This window comes from Python bivittatus, unplaced genomic scaffold (genome assembly GCF_059951505.1).
Source record: "Python bivittatus isolate LINGU-HERP-01145 unplaced genomic scaffold, Pbiv_v1 ctg000070_np1212, whole genome shotgun sequence".
NCBI classification, from domain to species: domain Eukaryota; kingdom Metazoa; phylum Chordata; class Lepidosauria; order Squamata; family Pythonidae; genus Python; species Python bivittatus.
The window spans coordinates 44,706,640-44,731,650 of NW_028277034.1; the positions used below are offsets into that span (position 1 = coordinate 44,706,640).

General features: G+C 37.5%; 1 protein-coding gene across 3 annotated transcripts in view; it reads right to left on the reverse strand.

Annotated features, from left to right (window-relative positions):
- Positions 1–901: 901 nt before the first annotated feature.
- The window catches only part of CCSER1 (coiled-coil serine rich protein 1), a 738,752-nt gene continuing 714,642 nt past the window's right edge, over positions 902–25,011 (reverse strand). For 2 of the 3 annotated variants that reach the window (XM_088133054.1, XM_088133055.1), the window contains exon 10: positions 902–6,060. In XM_088133054.1, coding sequence (XP_087989180.1) covers positions 5,575–6,060 — 486 coding nt within the window. In that variant the 3' untranslated portion in view covers positions 902–5,574. The remainder of the gene's footprint in view (positions 6,061–25,011) is intronic. The other variant, XM_088133056.1, reaches the window with a different exon arrangement.

The following is a 25,011-nucleotide window of genomic DNA, read 5'->3' on the forward strand; positions in this document are numbered from 1 at the left end:
GAAAGTTTCCAACTATGCCAGTAAACCAACACATAGCTAGGCTAGAGTCTGTCTCAGCAGAAATGGGGTTGCTGGCATTTTGAAAGCTCTCTCCTACTGCATGATGCTGCACATGGAATCACATTGTTCTCTGGAAGAATGATACTAAGCCTCTCTATGAACTGCAGATGTTCCCTTACCAGACTGGAGGTCATTATCATGGTAACTAGTACTCCTGGGCTCTAAATTGGTAGCCTGCATTATAGCTAAACCCCATCCATTCAATCTGCACATTAAAGCATCGCCATAGTTATGGGTTGTGCTGTATACCTGGCTTTAAGGGCTTATTTGTAAAGGGTCATACAATAAGATCCATCCTTCCTTCCTTCCTTCCTTCCTTCCTTCCTTCCTTCCTTCCTTCCTTCCTTCCTTCCTTCCTTCCTTCCTTCCTTCCTATATACAGAGAGTTCCTGATATCTTGAAGATGAACTGCCAGCTGTGATAGCCAGTTCTGAACTAGATTGTACCTGACCTTTATTGCTCTTGAAAACAGGAAAAGAAAATTGCAGATATATTTAATAACAGTCTCAGGATGCTTCAGCTACCTTATATTTCAGTTATTTAATATTTATCAATCTAAATGACACTGCACACTATCCGATCAGGAGAAAAGAATGAAGGCCAGGATTTGTGTGTGTGTGTGTGTGTGTATGTATATATGTGTGTGTGTGTGTGTGTGTGTGTATGTATGTATATGTATATGTATATGTGTATGTGTATGTATATGTATATGTGTATGTGTATATATATATATATATATACATACATACATACATACATACACATATACATATACATATACATACACATATACATACACATATACATACATACATACACACACACACACACACACACACACACATATATACAACTTCATATATATATGAAGTTAACATTACCCAGGCATTATAAAGAACTAACATAGTGAAATAATTAAGAATCACATCAACCTTGTCTACGATCAATAGTTATAACAGTGCTCAGGTAGTTTTGATTTGCAAGTAGATTAAGTTGAGATGGTAATTTTTAGTTCCCTTGTAGTACTGAAATTGTTTCCTACGGGGAAAATTTAAATAAGTGCTTAAATCTTTGGGTAGATACTAAGGCCGTACGTGGAAAGGGCTACATTGTAAAGCACTTTAGAGAGAGCTAAGCAGCCATTTCCTCTAGTAGCAAGGAATGGTTCTGTCACAAATACCATCGATTAAGGGAGATGAAGATATTGAAACATCTCCTTGTCCTACTATCTAGAAGAAATTCCACATAGGTGAACACTCTGTTCCACCGACTTAAGTATAGATGAAATGCTGCATGGTTGTTTTATATATATATATATATACTGATGGAGAGATTTTAGCAAAAGTTAGTCAGTGGGATTTAAGAACTTTTCCTTGGGTGGAGGTCAACCAATTTTTCAGCTGTGCATATTAATTTTGCAGCATGGAAGCACATGAGGTCCTAGAAGCTATAATATAGCATAAGTTATTGAAAGCACCATAAACTGTGTAACTTTACTGATGCACTTTCACCAGCATGCTAATGAATTGTCTTCATAAGAAGGGTCTCTTATTTGTGAAGAATGTGTAGCTCAGATTTCTCTACAGCCCTTTTCTCTCTATGAGAAAAATAAAAAGGTAGGGTGTCAGATTGCAATAAAAACATTTTTTTTCTTCTCTCTGAAAAGATTCCTTTCTCCTTAAGATATTAATTAAAACGTCCACTGTAATCTAGGTGTCATACTTGACAACAGCAGTTCTGGAATAAACAATTTCCATAGAAGTGTGTATGTTTGGGTGTGTACACACACACAATGCATGCAGAAAAGACATACATACCAAAAATACATGATTTTGGCATGTCAGAAAGATTCACTATGTACAGCTTTGCAGAGATGTATAAATCATTTTTTACATGGAACCGTCTTACAAAACTAGAGATCTTTTTCAGTACAAAGGTACCCATTCATTGAAAGAATGTCTGCATGTGGTTGTTTTATGTGTTTCACTATACACAAGAGGATATTGCAAATGACCTCTGCTTTGGAGGTGTTATTATTGTACAATATTATGTAGCTGCCATCCTTCTCGGAAGTGATCCCCCTTCTAGTATTGTAAGAAATACTATAAGAGTGCTGGAAATACTGATACAAAACAGGAACAAGTGGATATTCGTAGGATATACCCCTTGTTTTAAGTCTTCTATTGCTTTTTATTTTTTTAACAGCTAAATGTATTTTAAAAATTTAAGAAAATAGCAGAGTTATCTTTTCACAATCATTAAACAATTTTCCAGAAATAACAAAAAACAAAACAACCCCCCCCCCCAAGACTTAAACCTTAGATGTGTATAAAATGGAAGAGGCACCTCTATTTGTATCCTGGAAAGGATTGCTTTTGACCATGGAATGATAATTGTACATTGGCAGGGTGGCCACGGGGTCCAAGGAGTTCCCCTTTCCAGAAGCCACACCGAAAGCTGCCATCATCATCATCATCATCATCATCATCATCATCATCATCATCATCATCATGTGTTTTTTACATGAAAATATATTTCATTAACAGGAGATAAAGTGAAATTCTGCTATTGACAATGTACTGGGCTGGGATTTTCTATGCTATTTGATGGAGCAAGTAATAGCATGGCATTAGTAAATAAATAATAATCAGACGAGATTAAGATATTGTTTGGAGGTCTGAAAAGCCCACCCAGCAGTGCCCAAACCTTCTAAAAAGACTTTCCCAAAAGTTGAAGTACTCTGTGTCAGGTAAGTACAGTGGGCTAGGAATGAAAAGTAGAATTTCTAAATTCCAGCTGATGCAACTTTTAATCCTTACTTTACCCAGAGGCCTCCAGGACATTTTGTTTTCATAAAAAGCCTGAGAGGTAGGATAGGTTATGATTACAAAGAGCTTCATGGAAGCAACAACTCCTTGTATCTCTGGTCCAAGGCTGACTCTGTAACCAGTAAGCCAGACTAGTTGGCAAAGTGTGGATGGCCAAACCTCTTGTTTTCCTTTCACTGCAAACATGCAGGGACATGCACCATTAGTGGGGCCCAAAGGCTGAGTGCACACAATATGATGGTTTACGTTATGGAAACTGGACCACTGTCCTAGTATGCTATGTCAAGCAGCCCATTGTATTAGGCCATAATATATAACCTATGTTTTGTGGCTGCATCTGAAGTGATTTTTGCAGGAATGGGGGTGAGGCTGTTGCTGAGGAAGGAAGGGATCAGCCTCTCCCCTCCATACATTGCAGTCCCAAAAACAATACCTATATCCATTTTGTATCTTTTTCTCTGAAAGTCAAACACAGATGTAGCTGCATGCTATGCATAACACATAGCTTGATCTTGTGTTCAGTTGTAGCATCTAAAGCTACAATCTTAACCAGACATAAAGGTGCATATGCCATTTAATACACTAGGGTTTAATTTATAGTAAACATGCACAAAATTGCACTATTTCTAAATCATAGGCAGAATATGAGAAAAATCCATTTTATAAAATGAGATTTCTAATTTGTTTAAATTATTCTGAAGCATATCCCTCATTAACAAAAGTTTCAAAATTTCTTTCCATGTCTCTTATCAAGTTGATAGAAAAAAAGGGATACACACTGAATTAAGTGAAATTAGTCTTCTGAATTTTGCTTACATGGAATTTATGATATGTTGTAAATTAATTGACTCCAGGAGATTCTTTTTGAACTACATATTGTATTAAGTTATTAAAAGTCACTATCCCCCATGATAAAATGTACACAACAGATTACTGTGGGGAAATATAAACGCACTGATCAGGTAAAGAAGGAAAACTAATCAGTATTCAATTGTCCTTCCCAAATGATAAGTGGGATTTAGAAAGTTGAATACTGTAAGTGACAAGATACAAACATCAAGTGTGAGAAGATACAAACAGTTGAAGCCCTTGTAGCTGAATTCTTATGTGTATGGATGTATGTACGTAGGTGGGTTTTAATTTTTCATGTAACACTTTACTGCTCACAAAGTGAAACCAGAATGGTTTCTGTAAATGTAAGGTGGGCATATTACCCAGATGAGTTTTGCACAATTAGGGTGAGGATCTACAATATTTTTCAACAAAGCTTACAATTCTTTATTGCACATTATCTGCCTTGGCTAGGCTACTCATTTTGATATTAAAGATATCAAAATAGAGACCTCACAGACTATTATAGAAGAATATCAAAATCCTTCAAGATTATTGGGATGATCTGACTCTAGCCTGTTATTGAATGTGATGATGCAAGGTCTCACAAAATACTCTGGATTGCAACAATTTGGTTATTAATAGCAAATACAGTTGTAGAGGTCTGCAGGTCTGCACATGAGTAAGCAGTACACCAGCTTTTATTAACACTAGCCGTGATAACTGAACTGATTGAAGTTGGACTCCATCAATATTGGGACACTTTTAACTCATCCATTATGCCACAAACAATGAAGTATAAAATCTGCCACGGCCCAAGTGAGCTCCTACTGTCTGATAATATAGCAAAAGAGCAGAAGCAAAAAGGTTATTGATACTTAGCCTTGAAAGATAAATCAAACCTTAGGTGGTAGGACATCTGTTAAACTACTTTTGGAGTCAAAACAAAAAGCTCTGCAAATATTTGGAGATTTGATTTGAAGCTAATTTGATTGAACCTCCAAATCAAATTGAAAAATATATTTGGATTTCTAAAAATTTAATTGGATGCCTCTAAATCAATTTGGATGATTTAAACATTTCTGCTCATGTGCAAAAATAGTGTTTTTTCCCGCTAATCAAATTGAATTGGCCCAATTTGCTGAATCAATGTGAATGTCCGAAGATAATTGGATTGATTTTCCAGTTTGAATCAGCATTTCAAATTAGATTTTGCATGATTTATACAGACCTAGAATTTTATCTTCTTGTGGTTTTGGTGTAAATGTGACTGATATGGAAAGGGTAAATAACTCCTGATTGATGAGTAAACAAACCTTTTTTTTTTTTTTTGTATAAAAACCAAAGCAAAATGAAAGTTAGAAAGAAAATCCCAAAGACTACAACCATCTTCTCACCCCGATTTGGGAGTTCTAACTAATTCTATTTATTCCTCACATCTACATCCACATTAACATTATTAAAAGATCAGAAATGCTATTTGATATATTCTTCAGAAATAGTAGGTAATCAAGTGATGGACAGCAAAAGGAAAAAAAGAATGTTGGGCCTCATCTGGACATTCTGTCAACGTGATCCCATCCATTCAATATGAAGCCAAGGCAGGTACATTATCACCTTCACTAAATTTGGAATTCACACTCTGGGGAATTCTGAAAAACATTTCAACTACTTATTAAAGTTAACATGCTAGTCTTCCCTGTTCCTCCCCCACCCAATCCTTTTCTTTACTTTACAGGAATAGCTCCAATTTCAGAAACAACCATTACAAAGGGAAAAACAAATGGTGGGTAGCAGCTGAGAAGAATCAAAGTCAGTTGAACTGTCCACCTGAATAAATATGTGCTGACTCTTTTTACCCATCTTGCTGGCCTAAAGTCTGAAGCTCAGATGTGTGAAGATTGTGGTGAAGGAACACATTTTTTCTGCTGTACATGTGCAAAGAAATTGGTCCTCTTGGAGGCTGTCCGAGCCTCCCTATGAAAGTAGAGTGTTGCCGTGGCCCCGGAGTTTGATCTTTCAGAGGGCCAGGAAAAATGGAGGCATTATCAGCCTTGGCTGTTGATTTTGACACACTTTGCATGACTCCTGCTAAGCCATTTTGGCTGACTTCAGAAGAGAGGGTTTCATAAGTGTCTCTTGTGTGCTTGATAGCTTCCACTATTTCTTTTTCCTTCAGGAGGTTGCCCAAACAGACACTTGACAACTGGCAGCTTTTGTTTTCACAGGACGTTGTTTGGTTGCCTGATGAATATCTAAAATGGTCCTCTGTGGGTGTATGTGCTGATCTTTTGTCCTTTGTGTTGAGAGTTTGGCTCACCATTTTGTTTAGGTATGTAGCCTGGAGCAAAGGAAACAGAAAAGGGAAGGAGAAAAATATTAGAGGAAAAATAGCTTTTCAGTAAGGAAGCTTAGGGCATGCAGAACATCCTTGTTAACATCTGCAGCTACGCGACTGGGTATGTGTTTTCACTGATTCTGGATTAAAATAGCAACAAACACCAATATCTGACATTTTCCTACAAATGTAAAGAAATACTGGAGGACTCATTTTATAACTTTAAAAGAATCACAACTTAAGTACATGTTTACTGAACAAGGAATGAATTTATTTATCTATTTCAGATGGATGGAAACATTAAAAAAGACATTAAGAAACACATTGTCCTTGTCCTATAACAACAAATTCATGGATAACTGTAATAATATGTTAATATATTTATCAAAACATTCATTCCAAACCATAAGGTTTTTCTCCAAATTGTTGTTGGTGTTCTTTTGGTGCAGTTATGTAATTTGGATCCCAACATTCTGCTCAGAACAGGAATCCAGTTTTAAGTACTTCCAATAGCTGCTGTTTGGCTTCTGTTTGAACACATCCAGTGTTCTAGATCTAGTGACAAGGAACCTGACATCTCTCTAGAGATGCCTATTTGCTATACCCTGGCATAACCCTGGCTCTACAACCATAACATCTGCCCAGAGATCCAACCTTAACCCTTTGAAACCTTACTCTGATCAGTCCTATTCTCATCACTGTACAATACAACTGATCCTGGAAAGATATAATACATTTCAGGTACGGAGAAATGTAGCAATACGAGATAGGTCTGAAAACAGAATTCCAACCACTTCTCTAACAAAGACTTTCAAATGCTAAAGGACCGCAGGGTGCAATCTCCCTGCCTACAGTTATAAGGCACAGTAGAAGTCACATTCAAAAGCTTTTCTTTATGAAGGGAAATTCATATAAAGAACATTTTTATTTCATTGAAAAGGTGCATCACAATGCCTACTGCCAGATTCACAACTCCAAAATGTATTTCTGTTAATCTTGTAAAGTAAAATGAATAACAAGGGACGTGTGTGTGCTTGTATATAGACACACATACAGTACACACAGAGAGATTGTCTCTCTTTCTCTCTCTGTCTCTCCCTCTCACACACACACATACACACTCTGTTACCCAGATAGGGACCATGCAAACTTCTAAGGGAGTTCTTTAAAAGGCATGTCATACTGCAATTAACATGTTATGCTTCTCTCTTCTTTCTGAAGGTAGGAAAAAAAAAGAACACATTGCAATTCTAAAGTCCCAGGCTGTTAGACGAGAACCAGCTGTCTTTTGTACTTGGCCCTTTATGTTATTATAATTATTCTCTAATTACCACATGCCCTCACTTGCACCTGTGTATGAATTTGCCTGGGTATACATGGACCCAATAAAACTGAAAATACAGAGATTTTTTGTCTGTGGCAAAAGCATGCTATAAACATAATAAGTCATATGCTACAGTTCATCAAAATGGAGAAATTAAATATAAAATACTAACTAGCTTTTTACACTATAAAATTTAACAATAAAAATGATTAATTACATTGAACTATAAAACATTCTTTAGCACTGAACTAGCAGTTTATCTTGACTAATAATGATAGAGCAAGAAAGGTAGCGATGGGAAGTTCCTTCCAGCTTTGATTTCCTGAAATTGTAATTTACAGACGAAGGAGTAAAGAGAGCATTAAGCAAATGTTGAGGCTATAAAGAGTAGACTAATCCAGTCTTTCTTCAACACCAGTAAGTCCTTAATGCTTTCAAGGTGAGTTGGTTTGCAGAATAAAGAGGTTTTATATGGATCGTGACCCATTCAGTTTCACTAGCCAAACAATCAGAATGAGCCTGGTGGAACCTTTTCTGACAAACAAATTTTATTAAAAGGTATAAACTTTTCTGAGCTGCAGAATCCTTTGTAAGACAGCTGTGGCTGTCACTTTGCTTTGCAGCATACCAGTTTCCTTTCCTAAATTATGAAAATCCAGTAAAAATAGAGCCACAAGAGTGCCAAATGAGATATTGATAGACATATTGACACTCATGGGTACTAATGGGGGACCCACAACCCTTATCTAAACATACAGTAATCAAATATAATTTGGGCAGTGTTGGGCTTCAGGGTTTAGTGATCATATCTAGACGACAGATTTCTTAACGTTTCACTGGCAGCTGTAGCTGGCAACTTCAGAGGCAAGGCGGTCTGCTGGGCTATCCAGACCACAGGTAATTGAGCAGGGACTGGGCCCCTGTCTTTATAGCTAGGGGTCCTGATTCCTGATTGGTCTGGCCATGAAAGCCTACATAAATTCAATAAACGATGGTGCAGCAAGCCATGATTTACTGTATGTACGGATACAGCTTTTAAGTCATCTGCCATTCTGATAACTACTGGACAAATGGCAATGATGGAGAGATTAAATGGCTAAGTAAGTTACTACTATAGGCTATATAAACTATCTATCCATCCATCCATCCATCCAGCTTCCTAGGGCCGAGAATGAGTGAGTGGCCCAAGGTCACCCAGGTTTCTAGCCTGATGCCTTAACCACTACACCAAACTGGCTTTTTTATACCTAATCTTACAAAAGTGCAGTAAATGCAGTTCAAAGACTTTTTACTGGACAAAAAAACATCTACACTTGCATATCCTTACCCATTTGGTTAAGCAACATTATGAAAATTGCAAAACAGGGTAAGAAATAGTAAGGCAAAGGAATTAAGACATGAGATAAGGAAAAAATAGTTAAATCTAACTTTTCACTTCATACATGTCTTCATACATTTATATCCCATACATTTATATTCATACATTTATATCCCTGTAATCTGTCCCTGCTTCTTCCTTGTCCAAACACTGCTTCTTTCATTACCTTTTTTTTTCTCCATCGAGCCATGCCTCTTTTCTCTTCACCTACACACTTTTCCTTTTCATATTTCTTTTATGATATAATATTTATTCTTTTTGTATAACCAAGCCATCTTGATGTATTATTTTCACAACAGTCCATACCGCACCCATTCATTATTCATCTATTTTTTTCTTCTACAACATGCCACTGCATTCACCTTTCTTTTCTGTTTTTATCCAAATTTGCCCATTTCACTTCCATATAAAAGTGGGCAGAAGCACTCTTACACAGACATTTTCACTTCTTTTGACAAACATTACTTCCTTGCAACAGTTCACATACTACCCATGACCTTCCTAACAGCATTTGTGTAGCTTAACATTTCCATTTTTCCATTTCCATTAACATCTTTTTCCATTTGCCTATCTTTAGTAAACAATCTGTTAAAGTTTAAATATTCATTCACTACTTCTGTTTTTTTTTTTTTAAAATTGCTACTTATATATAACTTGCAATAATTCACTTTACATTCTGTATCAAACCAAACTACCTTTGTCTTTAATACTTAATTTTTCAATCCATATTCATCAATTTATCACACTGGCAAATCATTTGGCATATCTCACCCATATTTACACAGAAAATGTCATAATTCAAGCCTGTTCATTTTATCACATGCCGTCTCTAAATCAAGAAACATATAGTAAATTTTCTCAGCCATACATTTCTCAGGGACCTGCTGAAGAAAAAGCATAAAGCAACAGCGTAGTTTCCAAATTTTGCTCATTACAATTTTTCATATAGCTTTGATCCAAATTGTGCCAAATGCATAGGGTGCTTTAACAAATGAATACCCTTTAGCATGAGATATAGTGCTGGCTATCAATGGCTATTAGCCTTGATGGCAGTGTGACTATATCTGAAGGCCATCTGGACTTCCTTGTGCAGCCGGTTGGCCACTATGAGAACAGACTGCTGGACTAGAGGGTCCGATTCTTATGTTCTTACGTTCTATTTCTTTTCCCTCTGCATTTTCTCCCTTCTCTTTGCATAGGAAGACAACAGCATTCTTCTAATTGTCAAGCAAAAACACAGTCTTCACACACATATTAAACAAATAGCCCAGCCCCTCTATATGTAACACTCATATTTTAAGATTTTTCTAGTTACTCCATCTACAAATATTGCAGATATTCAAAATATCAAGATTCAAAATATTGCAGAGTTTTCCCCCAAACTCTTATCAGCCAATAAACTCTTACTTTTATATGACCCCACAACAATTTGCATGTCAGCAATTCATGTCTTGTGACATATTCTTCAGCCCTTTCATTTATAATTAAATTTAGACCTTCACTTCCCTGTAGGTATCCTCCACTTTATAAGATCAAGCCACTTTCATTCAGAACTACTGCATCCTTCCCCTTTCTCTTAGTTTCACAGACACACATCTTTCTTTCTTTCTTTCTTTCTTTCTTTCTTTCTTTCTTTCTTTCTTTCTTTCTTTCTTTCTTTCTTTCCTTCCTTCCTTCCTTCCTTCCTTCCTTCCTTCCTTCCTTCCTTCCTTCCTTCTCTTGCTTGCCTGCCTGCCTGCCTGCCTGCCTGCCTGCCTGCCTTCCTTCCTTCCTTCCTTCCTTCCTTCCTTCCTTCCTTCCTTCCTTCCTTCCTTCCTTCCTTCCTTCCTCCCTCCCTCCCGCCATGCCCATGCCCATGCCCATGCCCATGCATGCATACTCTTTACCATTCACTCCTCTTACATGTCAAGTCACAGTCTTCCTTATGCCATGGACATTCTGCAGATTGGCCCACACATAAAAGACATCTGCTGCCTATTATACCTGTGGTCAGTTAAGGCTTTCTCATAATGCTTTTTAGCAAGATACAGCAAAAAGGTTGAGGGAGAGAAGATTTCTTTTGCCCTACGGACTAGGGTTTATAGGGTAAAAGATTGGAAGTCTCAAATCTTCTCTCCATAAACCTTTTGGATTTCCGCACCATATCTTGGTGTAGCAGCTTGGCAATTCTTGCTACCAGAAGCATCCTCCTTACTTACTTCAACATATGAGAGAGATAGGGCTTCCACAACTTATGCACTTAACCAACAAATAAAAAGGAAAGAAAAAAAGAAAAAGAAATAATTCTATACTGGCTCTTTAACACTGAAGCATGAGTCAAAGAAAATCAGCCCCTCCCTCCCTTCTCCTTTGTGGGGAGATAGACCCCATGGTTTATCACAAATGACAAATCGAATGCTATATGAATAAATAAAGAAATAAAACATAGAGATTATTTTTTAAAAGCTCTCCTTTTTAATGTTAAGTAGTTACATGTAAGAATAATCAGTGGTGGAGGAAAATGGTGGAGGAAAGAGCCAGTCTGGTCTAGTGGTTAAGGCACCAGGCTAGAAACCAGGAGACTGTGAATTCTAGTTCCACCTTAGGCATGAAAGCCGGCTGGGTGATTTTGGGCCAGTCACTCTCTCATTGCCCAATTCACCTCACAGGGTTGTTGTTGTGGGGAAAATAGGATGAGAAAGGAGTATTAGGTATGTTCGCTGCCTGGAATTATTTATAAAAATAATAAAGGTGGGATAAAAAAATCTAAAAAAAAAAAAAAGGTCTGTTTAATTCATAGACAGCAACTCAGAAGAACATCCTGCAGGAAAATATGCAAGAAATCTGAGCATATCCCAAGATGATGTTGACCTGCTCTGATGTAGAAGCATCTCTAATGTAAATAGTTGCCAAATTGCATAAATACACAAGAACTAAGTTTGTACAGAGCCCATGATCACTAGAGACAAAATATTAGATTTAGAATACAGAAAAAGATATTAAAGTTATCGTACTCCTTAGTTAACTTTGCTTTATTCCTCTAGAGAATAGATAAGCCTTGGAACAGATGTTACTTCAATACCAGTTTGTTACCTGAAAAATACTTCTTACAAATTCCAAATTTAATTAGGGGCTAGAAGAGAATCTTAGCTCTTTATGTCTACTCCATACACACCACATCTTGTTCCTTTTCATCCAGAATTTTGTCTTGTTTTCCAAAAGGGCCCAAATTCTTCAACTCCCACAAAGACGGAGGGATAGAGGAATTCTCATTCTTTTTGTGTACATGCTAAAGATCATGCCTGAGAGAAGATGTTAATTTTTAATGTCTGAGGCGAAAGCTTGTTGTCTGCTATGTTGGTTTGGCAGGCAGGTTAAGAGACAAGATAATGGGGTGAAGGTTGTCTTTCTATTCACCAGACACATAACAAAGCTTTGTTTTCTCAATAAAAATTAGAGCTTTGTTCTTTTCTTTTATTTGGGTCTAGCATCTCCATAGGCTTCAAACCTCCAATTATTATTTCCCCAGAGCCTGTACAAATAGGCACAGTGGGAGTCTTTCTGTACATTCATTTCAGTTTCATTTAAGTAATCATATACAGGCATTTGGAAGCAAATCTAGAGAAGCCACCAAAGCTTTTTTGATCTTCAAAGCTGTTGGTTCAGGGATCCCCAAAGCTGCATGTTTTGTACCCTTTTTCTCATATTGTTTGTTAGCTTCATTAGTAGCTGTTTATTTTGAAAGTTCTGAGTAAGTCACTGACACATGCTGACTGCAGATGGGAATTTTTATTTGTTCAAGAATATCTTTGGCAAAAGAGCTATAGTAAATAATATTCACACACACACAAAAAAGAACTAAAGTAAGTAAAATGGGCCAAGTTCATCTCAAGTAAAACTCCAAGTCAAAATCAAGGCTGGATGTTCATGATGGGAAGAAACACCTAAATTGTGCTTGGGCAAAGTAGCTAAAGCAGAAAATCAGAGGAAGGGGCTATAAAGGTTTATAACGAAATACATATAATTGCTCAAATTCCAAATATGTATGTTGGCCTTCAAGAACAGCTGCAATTATGTAGCCAAAACAACAAAATCCAGCCACAAGAGTGCAATGAGCTAGATGGTATTCAGAAGAACACCAATGTTTGAAGAATTACAAAAATAAGTGTGGGCAAGCCAGTCGTGTTAGGCTAATGAGGATTGATGCTCAGCAGATATAGATCTATTGATCAGTTTATTTTCGGCAGGAGGAACCATAGGGGAAGGTAAGGAAAGAAGAGGTCAAAACCATAAACAGAAATATTTCACTCTGCAGCAGTGTGTGATCTAAAGTAATCAAAACTAATAATTTTCTAGAAAGGAGAGAAAGAGCAAAACTGCTCAACCCCTTTCTATGTTCATATGACTTTAAACAGTGTTTGTAGTTTGTGTAACTGCAGATCTAATTTAGCAGCACAAGTTAAAATCAGCCCCTTAGTATATGCCCCATCTGTCAGCATGTCAACTGCTTAATTTGTACAGTGCCTTGGTTTCATGCCCACCAACATTCAGTGCAGCAAATGATCCAACAGAATGTAATTTAGCTCGACTAGGTAATAGTTCTTCATTTTAGTTTGTTAAGGCCTGTTCTTCTTTATTGATTTTGGGATGCACCTAAAACATCACTGTACTTTTTACAACCTGAGTCTGCTTCCATTGATCAACTTCCTTCTGGCAATATCTGCTTAGCTAGTCTAGTCTAGACAAAGTCTCATTCATCCAAATAACACAGGGTAGAGAAGCTTCATGTGTGCTGGAAGTGAGGCACAGCTGGTAAGTTCGCGACCTGTAAACTCAGCAGGCACTAAGTGGTTTAGAACAACAGAGATGAAGAAGATTCATTAGACTGCATCCCCCAATTTTCATTTCCGACTAATGCCTAAAATCAACCAAAGTTATGAAGTATTTTATAAATGGCTCAGTCTCAAGTCCTGCTTGCCATGCCATGAAGACACTTTACAGTACTATTTTTTTGAGGAGCATGTCCTCTTGACGTCACCTCCATCTCTCCTCAGCCCACTGCTGAGGCAGCCTAGAATCATCTTTAGTGGTTCCAGTTTAGAAGTGAGATTTCTCTTCTTTTTTTTGACACAATTTTTTTTCCCCAAAGACAATCTAGGGTATGGACAGGAACTGCAATCTGGCCAGCTTCAATTACCTTGGCAAGTTTGTTGCATTAATGCCCCTCCACGCTGGGCCTCCATAGCCATTTTGCTATGGAGAGAGACCAGACTCCTGAACTTTTTCTATTTTGAATGGAATACAATCTCCGCGAATATTGTTTCTTATTGTTTTAATATGTTGTTAGCTGCCCAGAATTGCATTCAAGAGATGGGAGCTGACTTGCTTGCTTCCTTGATTCATATCAAGCAAGCAAGCAAGCAAATAAATAAAGGAGACTGCTATTTGTGTGTGTCCACATTATGGGAGATTGTAAAGTAGGGAAAATACATGACAAACACCTATGCACAGATGTGGAATTGGTGGTAGGAGAGAAAAGAGGCTGTTTGTATGACCAAATATAATTTGTGGGAGGAAATTGCCTTCAGAATGGAGAAAGGAAAGAAAGATCCCGTGTTATAACCATACTGTGAGCTCTTTTGTTTGCTCTTCTCTGCTTTGTATTCTAAATCAGCTCTCCTGGTCTCTCTGACAGATGTGTGTGTGTATGCACATGTACAGGTGAGGGGATTTTCTTGGATATAGGAAGAAAAGGTCCTCAAAAAGCTCCTATTTTTCTGACAGAACTATCCAGGATAATCCTATGGAATGATTTCATAGATGCTACCATCTGGAGGTCATCTGGATGTCTGCACATTAGAATCAGAAATTCCATATACACATGTACTTCTATGAGCCTTTGAGGGGAGAAACAATGAACAGTAGAGATTTCCAGAAATATTAAATGCTGACAGAGATGTTGGTAAGTGCTATTCAGAAAATGATTTTACATTTCAGTCACCTCCCTTGCTTTCAAAGAGCCAAGAAACTCTTTACAAATAATGTAATGCTATATACCTAATTAAATCTTGAAAAATTGTAGTGAAACTTGATGCAAATATATTATAATCCTTTTAATTGAATGTTTGAAAATTAATCTCATCCCTCTACCCACTTTCACATGCAGCACCTCAAAGTACATTGTTTGATATCTGAAGCAAAGCGTCTCAAACACTGTGATTTGTTATTAGAAGCAGACCATATTGCATGTAAAACATTCACCTGTCAGTGTCCTATTCCTCTAATCTGAGCTCTGGAATTCTAAAGATTTCAGAGGTGTGTGTGTGTGTGCTGTGTAAAAATCAATTTAAATTAAGAATATTGTATTGTTACTATTTAATGATCTAACATAAGGAATGTAGAAAATTGCTTTGCATCAGTTCAAAGTATTTCCACCCAAGTGAACACTGTCTACTCCAATCACAGTCCTTAAGAATTCTGGACACAAATGGGACTTTTTCAATCCTCAATGGGAAATATTTAGAAAAAAAACTATGGGCAGTTACATTCTAGGATGTCTATTACGTTGAATACATATTTCCTGTCAGGTTCAGCCCAAGAACAGCAACGAGGCAATCCAGTACAGTACAGTTCCTTTATTAGCTCGCATCTAATAGACAGAATCTTGCCAGACTAAACCTATGCTAAAGCAACCTGTGGATATACCCCATGAGGCTCTGGGGGGGGGGGGGGGTCCAGCCTCATCCTCTTCGTCTTCCCACACTCTTGCTGCGGGCTGAGGAGGCGCTTGCCCTGGAAGCTTCTCCCCCCTCCTGACAACCTTGAAGTTCCATTCCAGAATCTTCCCTGCTCACACCATCCATTATATCACCCAAATTACACACGGCTTCTTTTCTTTCCAAACTACTATGTCAACAGTGCAAGCATCTTTTAAATATTACCCCAAGAGCACAGAAACAATGTACAGAAAAATTCTTAGGGTTGGATGTATTTTTAATTTCTGTTTTATTAACTGTCGCTTTTATTGATTTTAATCAAACCATCACCATCATTTTATTTGGTTTTTGTACATGCATTTACTTTTATAAAGTCCTTTGAGGTGGATCGGCTGCTGATTTTCTTTTTTTAATGAAAGAATTAATAACATTCAAAGAGATTGATGCTGTAACACTATCTGGGCAAATAATAGGAACTTTTAACATTTACGCTGAAAGCTTTAATACATTTTCTTATTTAAAAAAACAAACAAACAGATGGCCAGGTATTCTTTTGTACTCTTTCACTGAAACAAATGGGCAAGTTTTTGAAACGAATGGGCAAGTTTTTGTGGAATGGCATTGCTTCTATTTCTCATCACTTCCCCAGTTAACTTTCTTGTATGTCACTGTATTACAGATTCTCAAAACTCTGAGAAACATTATGTCTTCATAAGTATTTCAGTGCAAAATACTAATGTTCAGTGCATGGCTGGAAATTTATTTTAGCAATGCTCAGATCAGAACTGCCATACAAGAATTCATCGATATCACTATCTTTACTGTGAAGTTCTAGATTTTATCCCTGGCATCAGTAAATAGTAGACTGTACTATGGAGAATTGAAAAACAATTTTCACCTAAGAGCTTAGAGAGCCAGTATTTTTCAGGACTATAATGGGCTAGATTTATCAATAACCTTAGGCCCCAGTGACAGATATGTGTGAATAGTATAAAACAGCTTCTTATATTCAATCCCAATCAACTTGCATTGATACAAAAGCTATACTTATAAAAGCTTTCACTTCAATTTATCCAGTGTTAACGGCATATCATATCACTCATTGATTTTAAGCTACTCTGTGATATATTTTCTGGATGCATCATACCCTTCATTTCTGCCTTTAAACCTTATCAAGCCAATATAATATTGAGAAGCACTTATCTATATCAGCCTTCACCACCTTGGGCACATTCCAGGTTTGTGGTTTTGCAATGGCCCTGTTAGTTGAGGAACACTAGGAGTTGAAATTCACACATCTGGGGAGAATCCAGATTGGGAAAGATGAATCTAAGGATTACTTTCCATGATACTGCATTAGAACTCAAATTCTTACTATTGGCTTGACTTTGTGCCCTCTAAAAATAATGTGACCAACTATTGCAACTTCAAGAAAGTGGGAAGAGGGGAAGTGGCTTGCGCAAAACTAGTTCCTGTGCACAAAATAGTGTTTTCTTTAGAAGCAAATATGTGTAGCTCAGGGTTGAACTGTGGAGTCCTTGGGGTTCTCTGAGCTTGGTTGTTTTCTTGCAAATGTTTCATTACCCGGCTAGGTAACATCTTCAGTGCTAGAATGGAATGGCATTTGCGCTCTGCTTATATACTGTGGCATGCCTTGCCAGTGTTGGTGCGGGTGGGGGTTTTGTTTTGTTTTATTTTTTCCCTCTGGTCGTTCCTTGATTAGGGTATTGTTTACTGCTTGTATGTCTGGTGGTAATCTTGGTGTTAATCTCTGCTTATCTGGGTGATGATTGCTGGTGAGGAGATGTTCTGGTCTTTTGTTTTCCTTTCTATTGTCTCTTTTGAATCGTGCGTAGATGTTGTTCATCTCTATGTGCCTGTTGATGGCTGCCTTGTCTGCTTCCAAGAATTCCCTCACATTTTTGGATTTAGCTTGGTCTAAGATGCTGACAGTTTCCCAGTTGAAACTATGGTTAAGTCTGTCCATGTGTTGTGAGATTAAGGAGTTTTCATCATGTCTTCTGACTGCTAGTTGGTGTTCATGGATGTGCTCTGCAAGCCTTCTGCCTGTCTGTCCTACATAGTGGTTGTTACAGTCCTTACACTGTAGGTTGTAGATGACTCCTGTTTTTTCTTCTTGGGCTACTGGGTCTTTTGGTTTGCTTAAGATGTTTTGGAGGGCTTTAGCTGGTTTGTGTGCTATGGAGATGCCAATTTATACCCCTTTCTTCAGAAATGTATCCTATAGAAACAACAGGACTTAATCCCAAGAAAATGTACGGGAACCTTCCCATATCTAAAATATTCCAGATTTATTTATTTATTTAATTTGTATATCACATTTATATTTTACATTGGATTTTAACTCCCCAAATTCCCATCTGATAATTATCTGGAAACACCTTTGAAAGGATGCACATTGGAACAGGCTGGTAGATGAAATTGCAATCTGTTTGCAGTATTTTCCCATTACAGCTACTCCTCAGTTTTTAGTTGCCAAAGCTGAAATGTACTGAGACCTGTTGGCATCTCTTGAAGAAATACAGCAAGAGGAAGGCAGGAATTCATTGAATATCATCTACTTTGCCCATAAAAGATCACAGGTTAAATCCCTGGTATTCAGCAGCTGTTTGAAACCTTGGATAGCTTGCTGACTATCAATAGGGCGAATACCGAGCAAGATGGGACAATGATTTGATTCTGTTCAGTATAAAGCAACTTCCTATTAGCTTTATGTAAATTGCAGGCATTAAATAAGACAAGAACACTCATTATCAAGCAGCTGTTAAATAATAATGGTACTGTTGCATGCAAATGTTTCATTTTAGCATTAATTGAAGACACTATGAGTGGCATTTCTGTATCACCATTAGACCACCTGTGGCACTATTGTGTCAGTAGGGACACATTTTTTACTTTTATTTTTTTTTCCCCCCAATCTGGAAAACAAGACCAGGATGCTTATAGAGCAAAATGAGTGCCATAAAGTTTGCAGTGACTTAAGATATTCTCAGATTCCCTTAAAATTCTTTGCCCTCCTTCAAAAATTGGGCCATGGTAGCATTTTTGTTTAGGTTTAAGCCTTAAGCTTCTGTAAATTTCAGCCCAGTTTATGTTAGTGATGTCATGATATCATGACTGATGTTCCTGTAACTTTCAGGAAAAACAGCAACACAAAATGGAGCTTTCAGGGTACAAAGCTTGCTTACTCCTGATCTACAATGTAACAATTTTAAACTGCCCAGAGTCGCTGGGAGTCGGGCAGCATATAAATTTAATAAAGTATAATGGTTGGTCACACAGACAGCTAGGTGTTTAGACTGGATTTGGCATTTTTGTCCACCTATCAAGCCCTTCCAATGGACCTGGGATAGGCAGGTGTTGTTTAATAATATTGAAGGTATCATTGCAGGATGTAAGCTGTTCCAGATAAAGCTGCCTTTTGCAATTGACTGATGGTGATTTTGTCAATGTTGATGGTGTTCAAATGGTGCTCCAGATATTTTGGAATTACACCCAAGGTGCCTATTACTATTGGTACTATCTTTGCTTTCTTTTGCCACAGTTGTCCTATTTGCAGGACTTTGTATTTTGTGATTTTCTCATGTTCTGTATCTTCTATTCTGCTGTCTCCAGGTATTGCAATGTCCACCATCCAAACCTTTTTGTCTTTCTTATTAACAATTGTTAAGTCTGGGGCATTGTGTGGCAGATGCTTCTCTGTTTGAATTCTAAAGTCCCAGAGCACTTTAGCGTCTTCATTTTCTATTACTCTGTCTATTTTGTGGTTCCACCAGTTCTTGCTTGCAGGCAAATGGTATTTCTTGCAGATATTCCAGTGTTCCATTGTTGCTACTTTATCATGCCGTTGTTTGTAGTCAGACAGTGTGATCTTTTTGCAGCAGCGAACTGGGTGGTCCACTGTTTCTTCAGCTTCTTTGCAGAGGTGGCATTCGCTGTCTTTTGCTGTCTTCTAAATTCTGGCGTGGTATGCATTTGTTCTTAAGACTTGGTCTTGTGCAGCCAGAATTAGCCCTTCTGTCTCTTTCTTCAACTTTCTTGCTCATAGCCATTGCCAGGTCTTCTTGTTATCTGCTTTGCCTGCTAGTTTTTTCTGTGTACTGGCCATGTAATACTTCACCTTGCCAGGTCTCTTTTCTATTCTTCATTTGGTCTTTCATATAGGTCAGTTTGGTCTCTCTGGTATTCAGTAAGCCTTTATGGTGTACTAGATTCAGTGCAGTTTCACTGTCTTTCAGATATTCTTCCAATGCCCTTTTTTCTTCTTTAACTGTCTGGTGTACTTGCAACATTCCACACCCTCCTATGCTCCTTGGTAGTCTGTCAATGTTGCTATGTGGATGAAGGACATGACTCACTGTCATTATTTTTCTGGTCTTCCTACCCAGGACTTCTAGCTCAGCTTGAGTCCAGTCCACTATTCCAGCTGTGTATCTAAATGACTGGAATTGCCCAGGTGTTAATTGCCTTGATGGTATTTCTGCCACCAAGAAGTTTGGACTTCTTCTTCACTCTTCTGATGTGTTCATTACTAACCTTCTTGACTTCAGTGTGTTTGATGTTGTCAGCCTAGGATGCCCAGGTATTTGTAGAGTCTTGCTGTTATTTTCATAGGGCATCTTGATTTCTTCAGTTTTCACTGTTTTTCCCCTGTTGATGGTAAGGGTGGGACATTTGTCCAGTCCAAACTCCACTGCAATACTATTAATAAACACCATACAAAACTCCAATATCTTGCAATATCTTGGCTGTATATTCAGACAGCGTTGAGCAGCTATTCAATTTCAGATGGTGTTTTTTCATACAGCTTCAGATCATCCATGTAAAGGGGGTGGGATAACCTGGCAGATGTTTTTGATGTTTTATAGCCATGTCCTGACTTGTTCCATATTGTTGACAGAGGAATCAATGCAATGACTAACAGTAGCAGAGATAGTGAGTCTCCTTGAAAGATTCCTCTCTTGATGTTAAGCTCTTCCAGTCTACCACCATTGACCAGCAACTGTGTCTTCCATTGTGCCAGTGATCTTTGCACAAAGCTTCTGATGTTTCTACTGACTCCTGTTATTTCTAGGTAACTGATTATCCAGTCATGTGGCAGGGAGTCATATGCCTTCTTGTAATCAATCCAAGGTACACTCAAGTTGGTCTTTCTTCTCTTATAGTTTTCCAAAACCATCTTGTCAATTAGGACCTGATCTTTTGCCCCTCTGCTGTTTTGGCAGTTTCTTTTTTGCTCAGATGAAAAAACCCTGTTTTCAGCTAGATGCTGTTGGACTGCATCAGCTACCACTCCAGTTAACAATTTGAAGGTTGTTGGCAAGCATGTAATTGGTCTGTAGTTGCCTGGTGCTGTCCTTTTTGTTGGATCTTTCATTATCAAGTAGGTTTTGCCAGATGTTAATCAATCTTCAGTTTCACTCCTTGCAGTATTTGTTAAACTGCTCGGCAATGAGTGGGTGCAGACCAATCAGATGTTTCAACCAAAAACCATGCAGTTCATCTTCACCTGGTACAGACCAATTCTTGATCTTCCTTGCCCTTTTCTCCACCATTTCTGCTGTTATTACAAGTTCTTTCTTTTCAGCTTTTTTCTTCTTCTCCTTTATCCAAGCTGCATTTTTGTTGCATTTCTTTGGGTTGTCCCCTCGCTGCACCCAGAATGGCACTGCTTCTTCTTTGTCAGGTGTTGGCTGGTTCATTGCAGACCCTCCATTGATGAATTAGTAGAAACATTTCTGATTCGACTGAAATGGAGATTCTGCCTGTAATGTGCAATCAGCAGCTTTGCATCTGCTGATTTTCTTGGCTATGGCTGTTATTTGCTGCTTCATTATTTCCAGTGCTTCCTTGATCTTCCTTGTCTCTAGGTGATATTCCTTGATCAGGTATTCTTTGGTCTTCCTGTTCTTCCGCTTCCTTTCTTTCATCTGTTTTAGGTTGCTTTCATCTGATCTTAGCATGCTGATCTTATTTTCCAACCTGATCTTTCATTTTGGTGGTGCACTGTTTGGCTTTTTTCCTTGTTTGTTGATTTTACATCCAAAGTATTCAGTTATAACTGCAGCCATGCATTAGTTGGTTGGTTTCTTGCAGGGAATTGGTGCTTATATTTGATATTACAGTATTGGCATATTTTAATATTTGTGCTATGAAATTTATAAATAATAATAATAAGAACAATAATATGGTTATGTTTTGAGTTTTTTACTATTTTAGTATTACTAGATTGTTTTAATTGATTATATTCCATTTACAATGCCATTAATAAATACCATAAAAAGATGCAATCATATTCAGCTTTTCTCAAACCAGGATTAAATAATAGCTGAGGGCTATTGAATGCCAACTATCCAAGAAGTCTATTTCTTAAGATTTCCTGATACTCAGGGTCCTTCAGAGTAGCTTTTTAGGACAGGCATGCATAGAGTCCCTCCAAAAGTTGCTGTTAAATTATAATTGTAATGTGACAGAAGGGGGAATTTTTAAACGCAGGGGAGATAGTTATACTAGCTTAACTTCACTAATGTTTAATCAAACTAACATTAAAAAAGATTCAATTTTAGATTTTGTCCAGGTCTTGCTTACTTCTTTTTGTAGGAATGTTCAATTTTCTAGAGTAAATCCCCTCACATGGCACAAGGGCCAGGCTCTCAGCCCCCTTTCTGAAGTGATTGTCTCTACCGTTTCAGATTTGAGTGAGAAAACAAATATATGCCTGCTCTGGGATAATCAATCCTGATATCAGCTTATTTCCAACCGTATCCACCATTTCAAATTGAGTATCTACCCATCTATCCAAAAGCTGGACAATCACCAATAACCCCCTCAACATATATGAATACTGCAATCAAGATACAATGCCAGCTACTTGCTTAAAATGACTTTGAAGAAAATAATTATAATTTGTCTCTCAGCCATACATATATCACAGGAGAAAAATCTTAATTGAAAAATAATCTATATTTAATACCATTCATTTGAATAATAACCTCCATTTAAATGTACTTCATTTGAAAATGAAAGAATCCTGTTTTGTAGTTTTAATACTGGATTGAATCAAAAATATGTTAGGCTCTCAAGTTTAGAATCAAAAAAGAAGTGAAAAGCTGTCTTATTAATGTCAGTTTCCTCATTTTGGATAGAAGGATTTTTTAAAAAATTTCATTTTATAATTACAACCTCACTAGATTTAAAACTCAGTATACATTTATATTTTTTAACAGAGAACACAGGAGAGTTCAGAAAGAGGGAAGAAGCGGGGCAACAGAATGTGCTTGATACTACAACATTTTCAAATACACGCCTGCATACACACATTATGGAGATATCCATGCTGAAGCCTGCTGTTGGATGCTTAACACATACACTATACTAAAGAGCAGTCCAAAACCTGGTGGAGTTTGTTGAGTGGTCCACAAAATCCTATGCAATGACTATCAATGCCAGTGTCCCTTCTGTTGCATTCTCTTACTTTCCCTACATCCCTCCCTCCTTTCTAAGAGCAGAGGAACTGGATGTTTTATGGGGGCAAGAGCCTTTGGGGGTCCTGGCTACTATCAGACTCAACCAGTATCCCCTTTTTTACAGCCTAATCAGGGCAATGCAAATCAGTTCCTCACCCCCTTTCTGGAAAAAAACAAAAAACAAATCTTTTGCTTTGAGAAAAGAAGTGGGCAAGTCCCAAAGTACAGGAAACCAAGTCAAGCCAAGAGGGGCTCTATAGTTCAAAAGAATGGGTGTGAAATGCCATGTTCTTCGATGTGCTTTGGAAACGACAGAATGAATTCAGATAGTTTTGCCCCAGGTGATGTCTGTTGAAAACATATAAATAACCTGCCCAGGAAATAAGTCAGTAAATAAATAAATAAGTAAAATCCAGATTTATGTTAGCATGAAATGTTCATAATATCATGCTAATTGATCAGCCTTTTTTTTTTTTAAAAAAAAGGTATGTACTTTATCACATTTTTATGCTCTGAAAGCAGAGACAATGACTATTTCCAGCCCTCATCTTGCCATATGGGTTATATAAATGATTTTATAGCCAGGCAGAAGTTGTATAACTTAATAAAAGATTCTTATATTTTCCATGTACTTTTTTTGCAAAACACCAGGAAATTGTACCCGCTTTGAGTACCAGCTAGAATATGTTGCTTCTTTCATTGTCTATTTCTCGGATTGGTATTCTACCTTTCCATCAAGATGGAAGGTACTTGAGGAAAAGAAAAAAAAGAAAAGGAATTAAAATATATTGAAAAAGAAATAAAAATACAATTAGAAAAACAAAGCAAAATGTACTCACACAGACATAGTTGAAGCCTGTGTGTGTTTGGAATCAATGCCCCATACTTTTAGGGACTCCGACAAATTGCAACAGGTTCAGGGAAGGGCAACAAAGATGATAAAGGCATTAGAAATGGGAAGAAAAATGGAACTTCCTAACAGTAAGAGTAGTTTGAGAATGGAACTAATTATTTCTTGAGCTGATGGGCTTCTCTTCATTGGATGAATTCCGATAGGGCATCTGTCAGAGAGTTGCTGTCATTTGGGTTCAAAGACTGAGTAGGAGGTTGGACTCAGTGGCCTGAATGACACTTTCCAGTCTTGTAATTGTTCAGTTCTGTCTTCTGCACAGAGATACCACAATCCATCTACACTAGATGCTGTCCTATTCCTTCCTCCGGCAGCCTCTCTGAAGGTGTTGTGTAATGCTTCCTTGGAAAGGTCTTAAGCATGTCAGTGTAAGCAGTGCCACCTTCCAAACACACACAGGCTTCAACTATGTCTGTGTGAATGCATTTTGCTTTGTTTTTCTAATTGTATTTTTATTTCTTTTTCAATATATTTTAATTCCTTTTCTCTTTTTTCTTTTTTTTCTTTTCCTCAAGTACCTTCCATCTTGATGGAAAGGTAGAATACCAATCCGAGAAATAGACAATGAAAGAAGCAATATATCCTAGAAATAAATAAATAACTCAGAGCAGGGTTTCTGGTGATGCTTGAAATACAGTGTAACTAATTTTATTCTTAAGTCTCATGGTGGTGGGAACTGACAATTCTCAGATGTTGAGAAATATACAAGGATCTGCTATACCTCACTTTCAGGTAATCCATTCTGCTTAGCTTGGCCAGTGCAAGCGAAGGTCCTTGGCCTTTAGACATTTCTGTACAATAAGCAGTATGTGTAAACTGGTAATCAGATCTTGGATGTGTGTTTGTGTGCGGACATCACTGTATAAATGGCTAAATACAAAATATGCCCATAAAAATGTATGTGGCATTTCTTCACCCCAATTTGTGGTTAGGACCATGGTTTCCAGCTTTGGGGGAGGGAATAAGTATGTCAGTGCTTGGATTTGGTGACATTAATTTCAGCTGAGAAAAACAAGGTTTTAAAATTTAATTACTACCAAATGTCTTGGCTCATAAATACCACATGTTCCAATGTAGTATATTTTGGCAATATTTTTGAATGTTTCTTCTGACTGCAATATTTTAGGGATTTGTGGCACAATTTATTTTAGACGGATTGG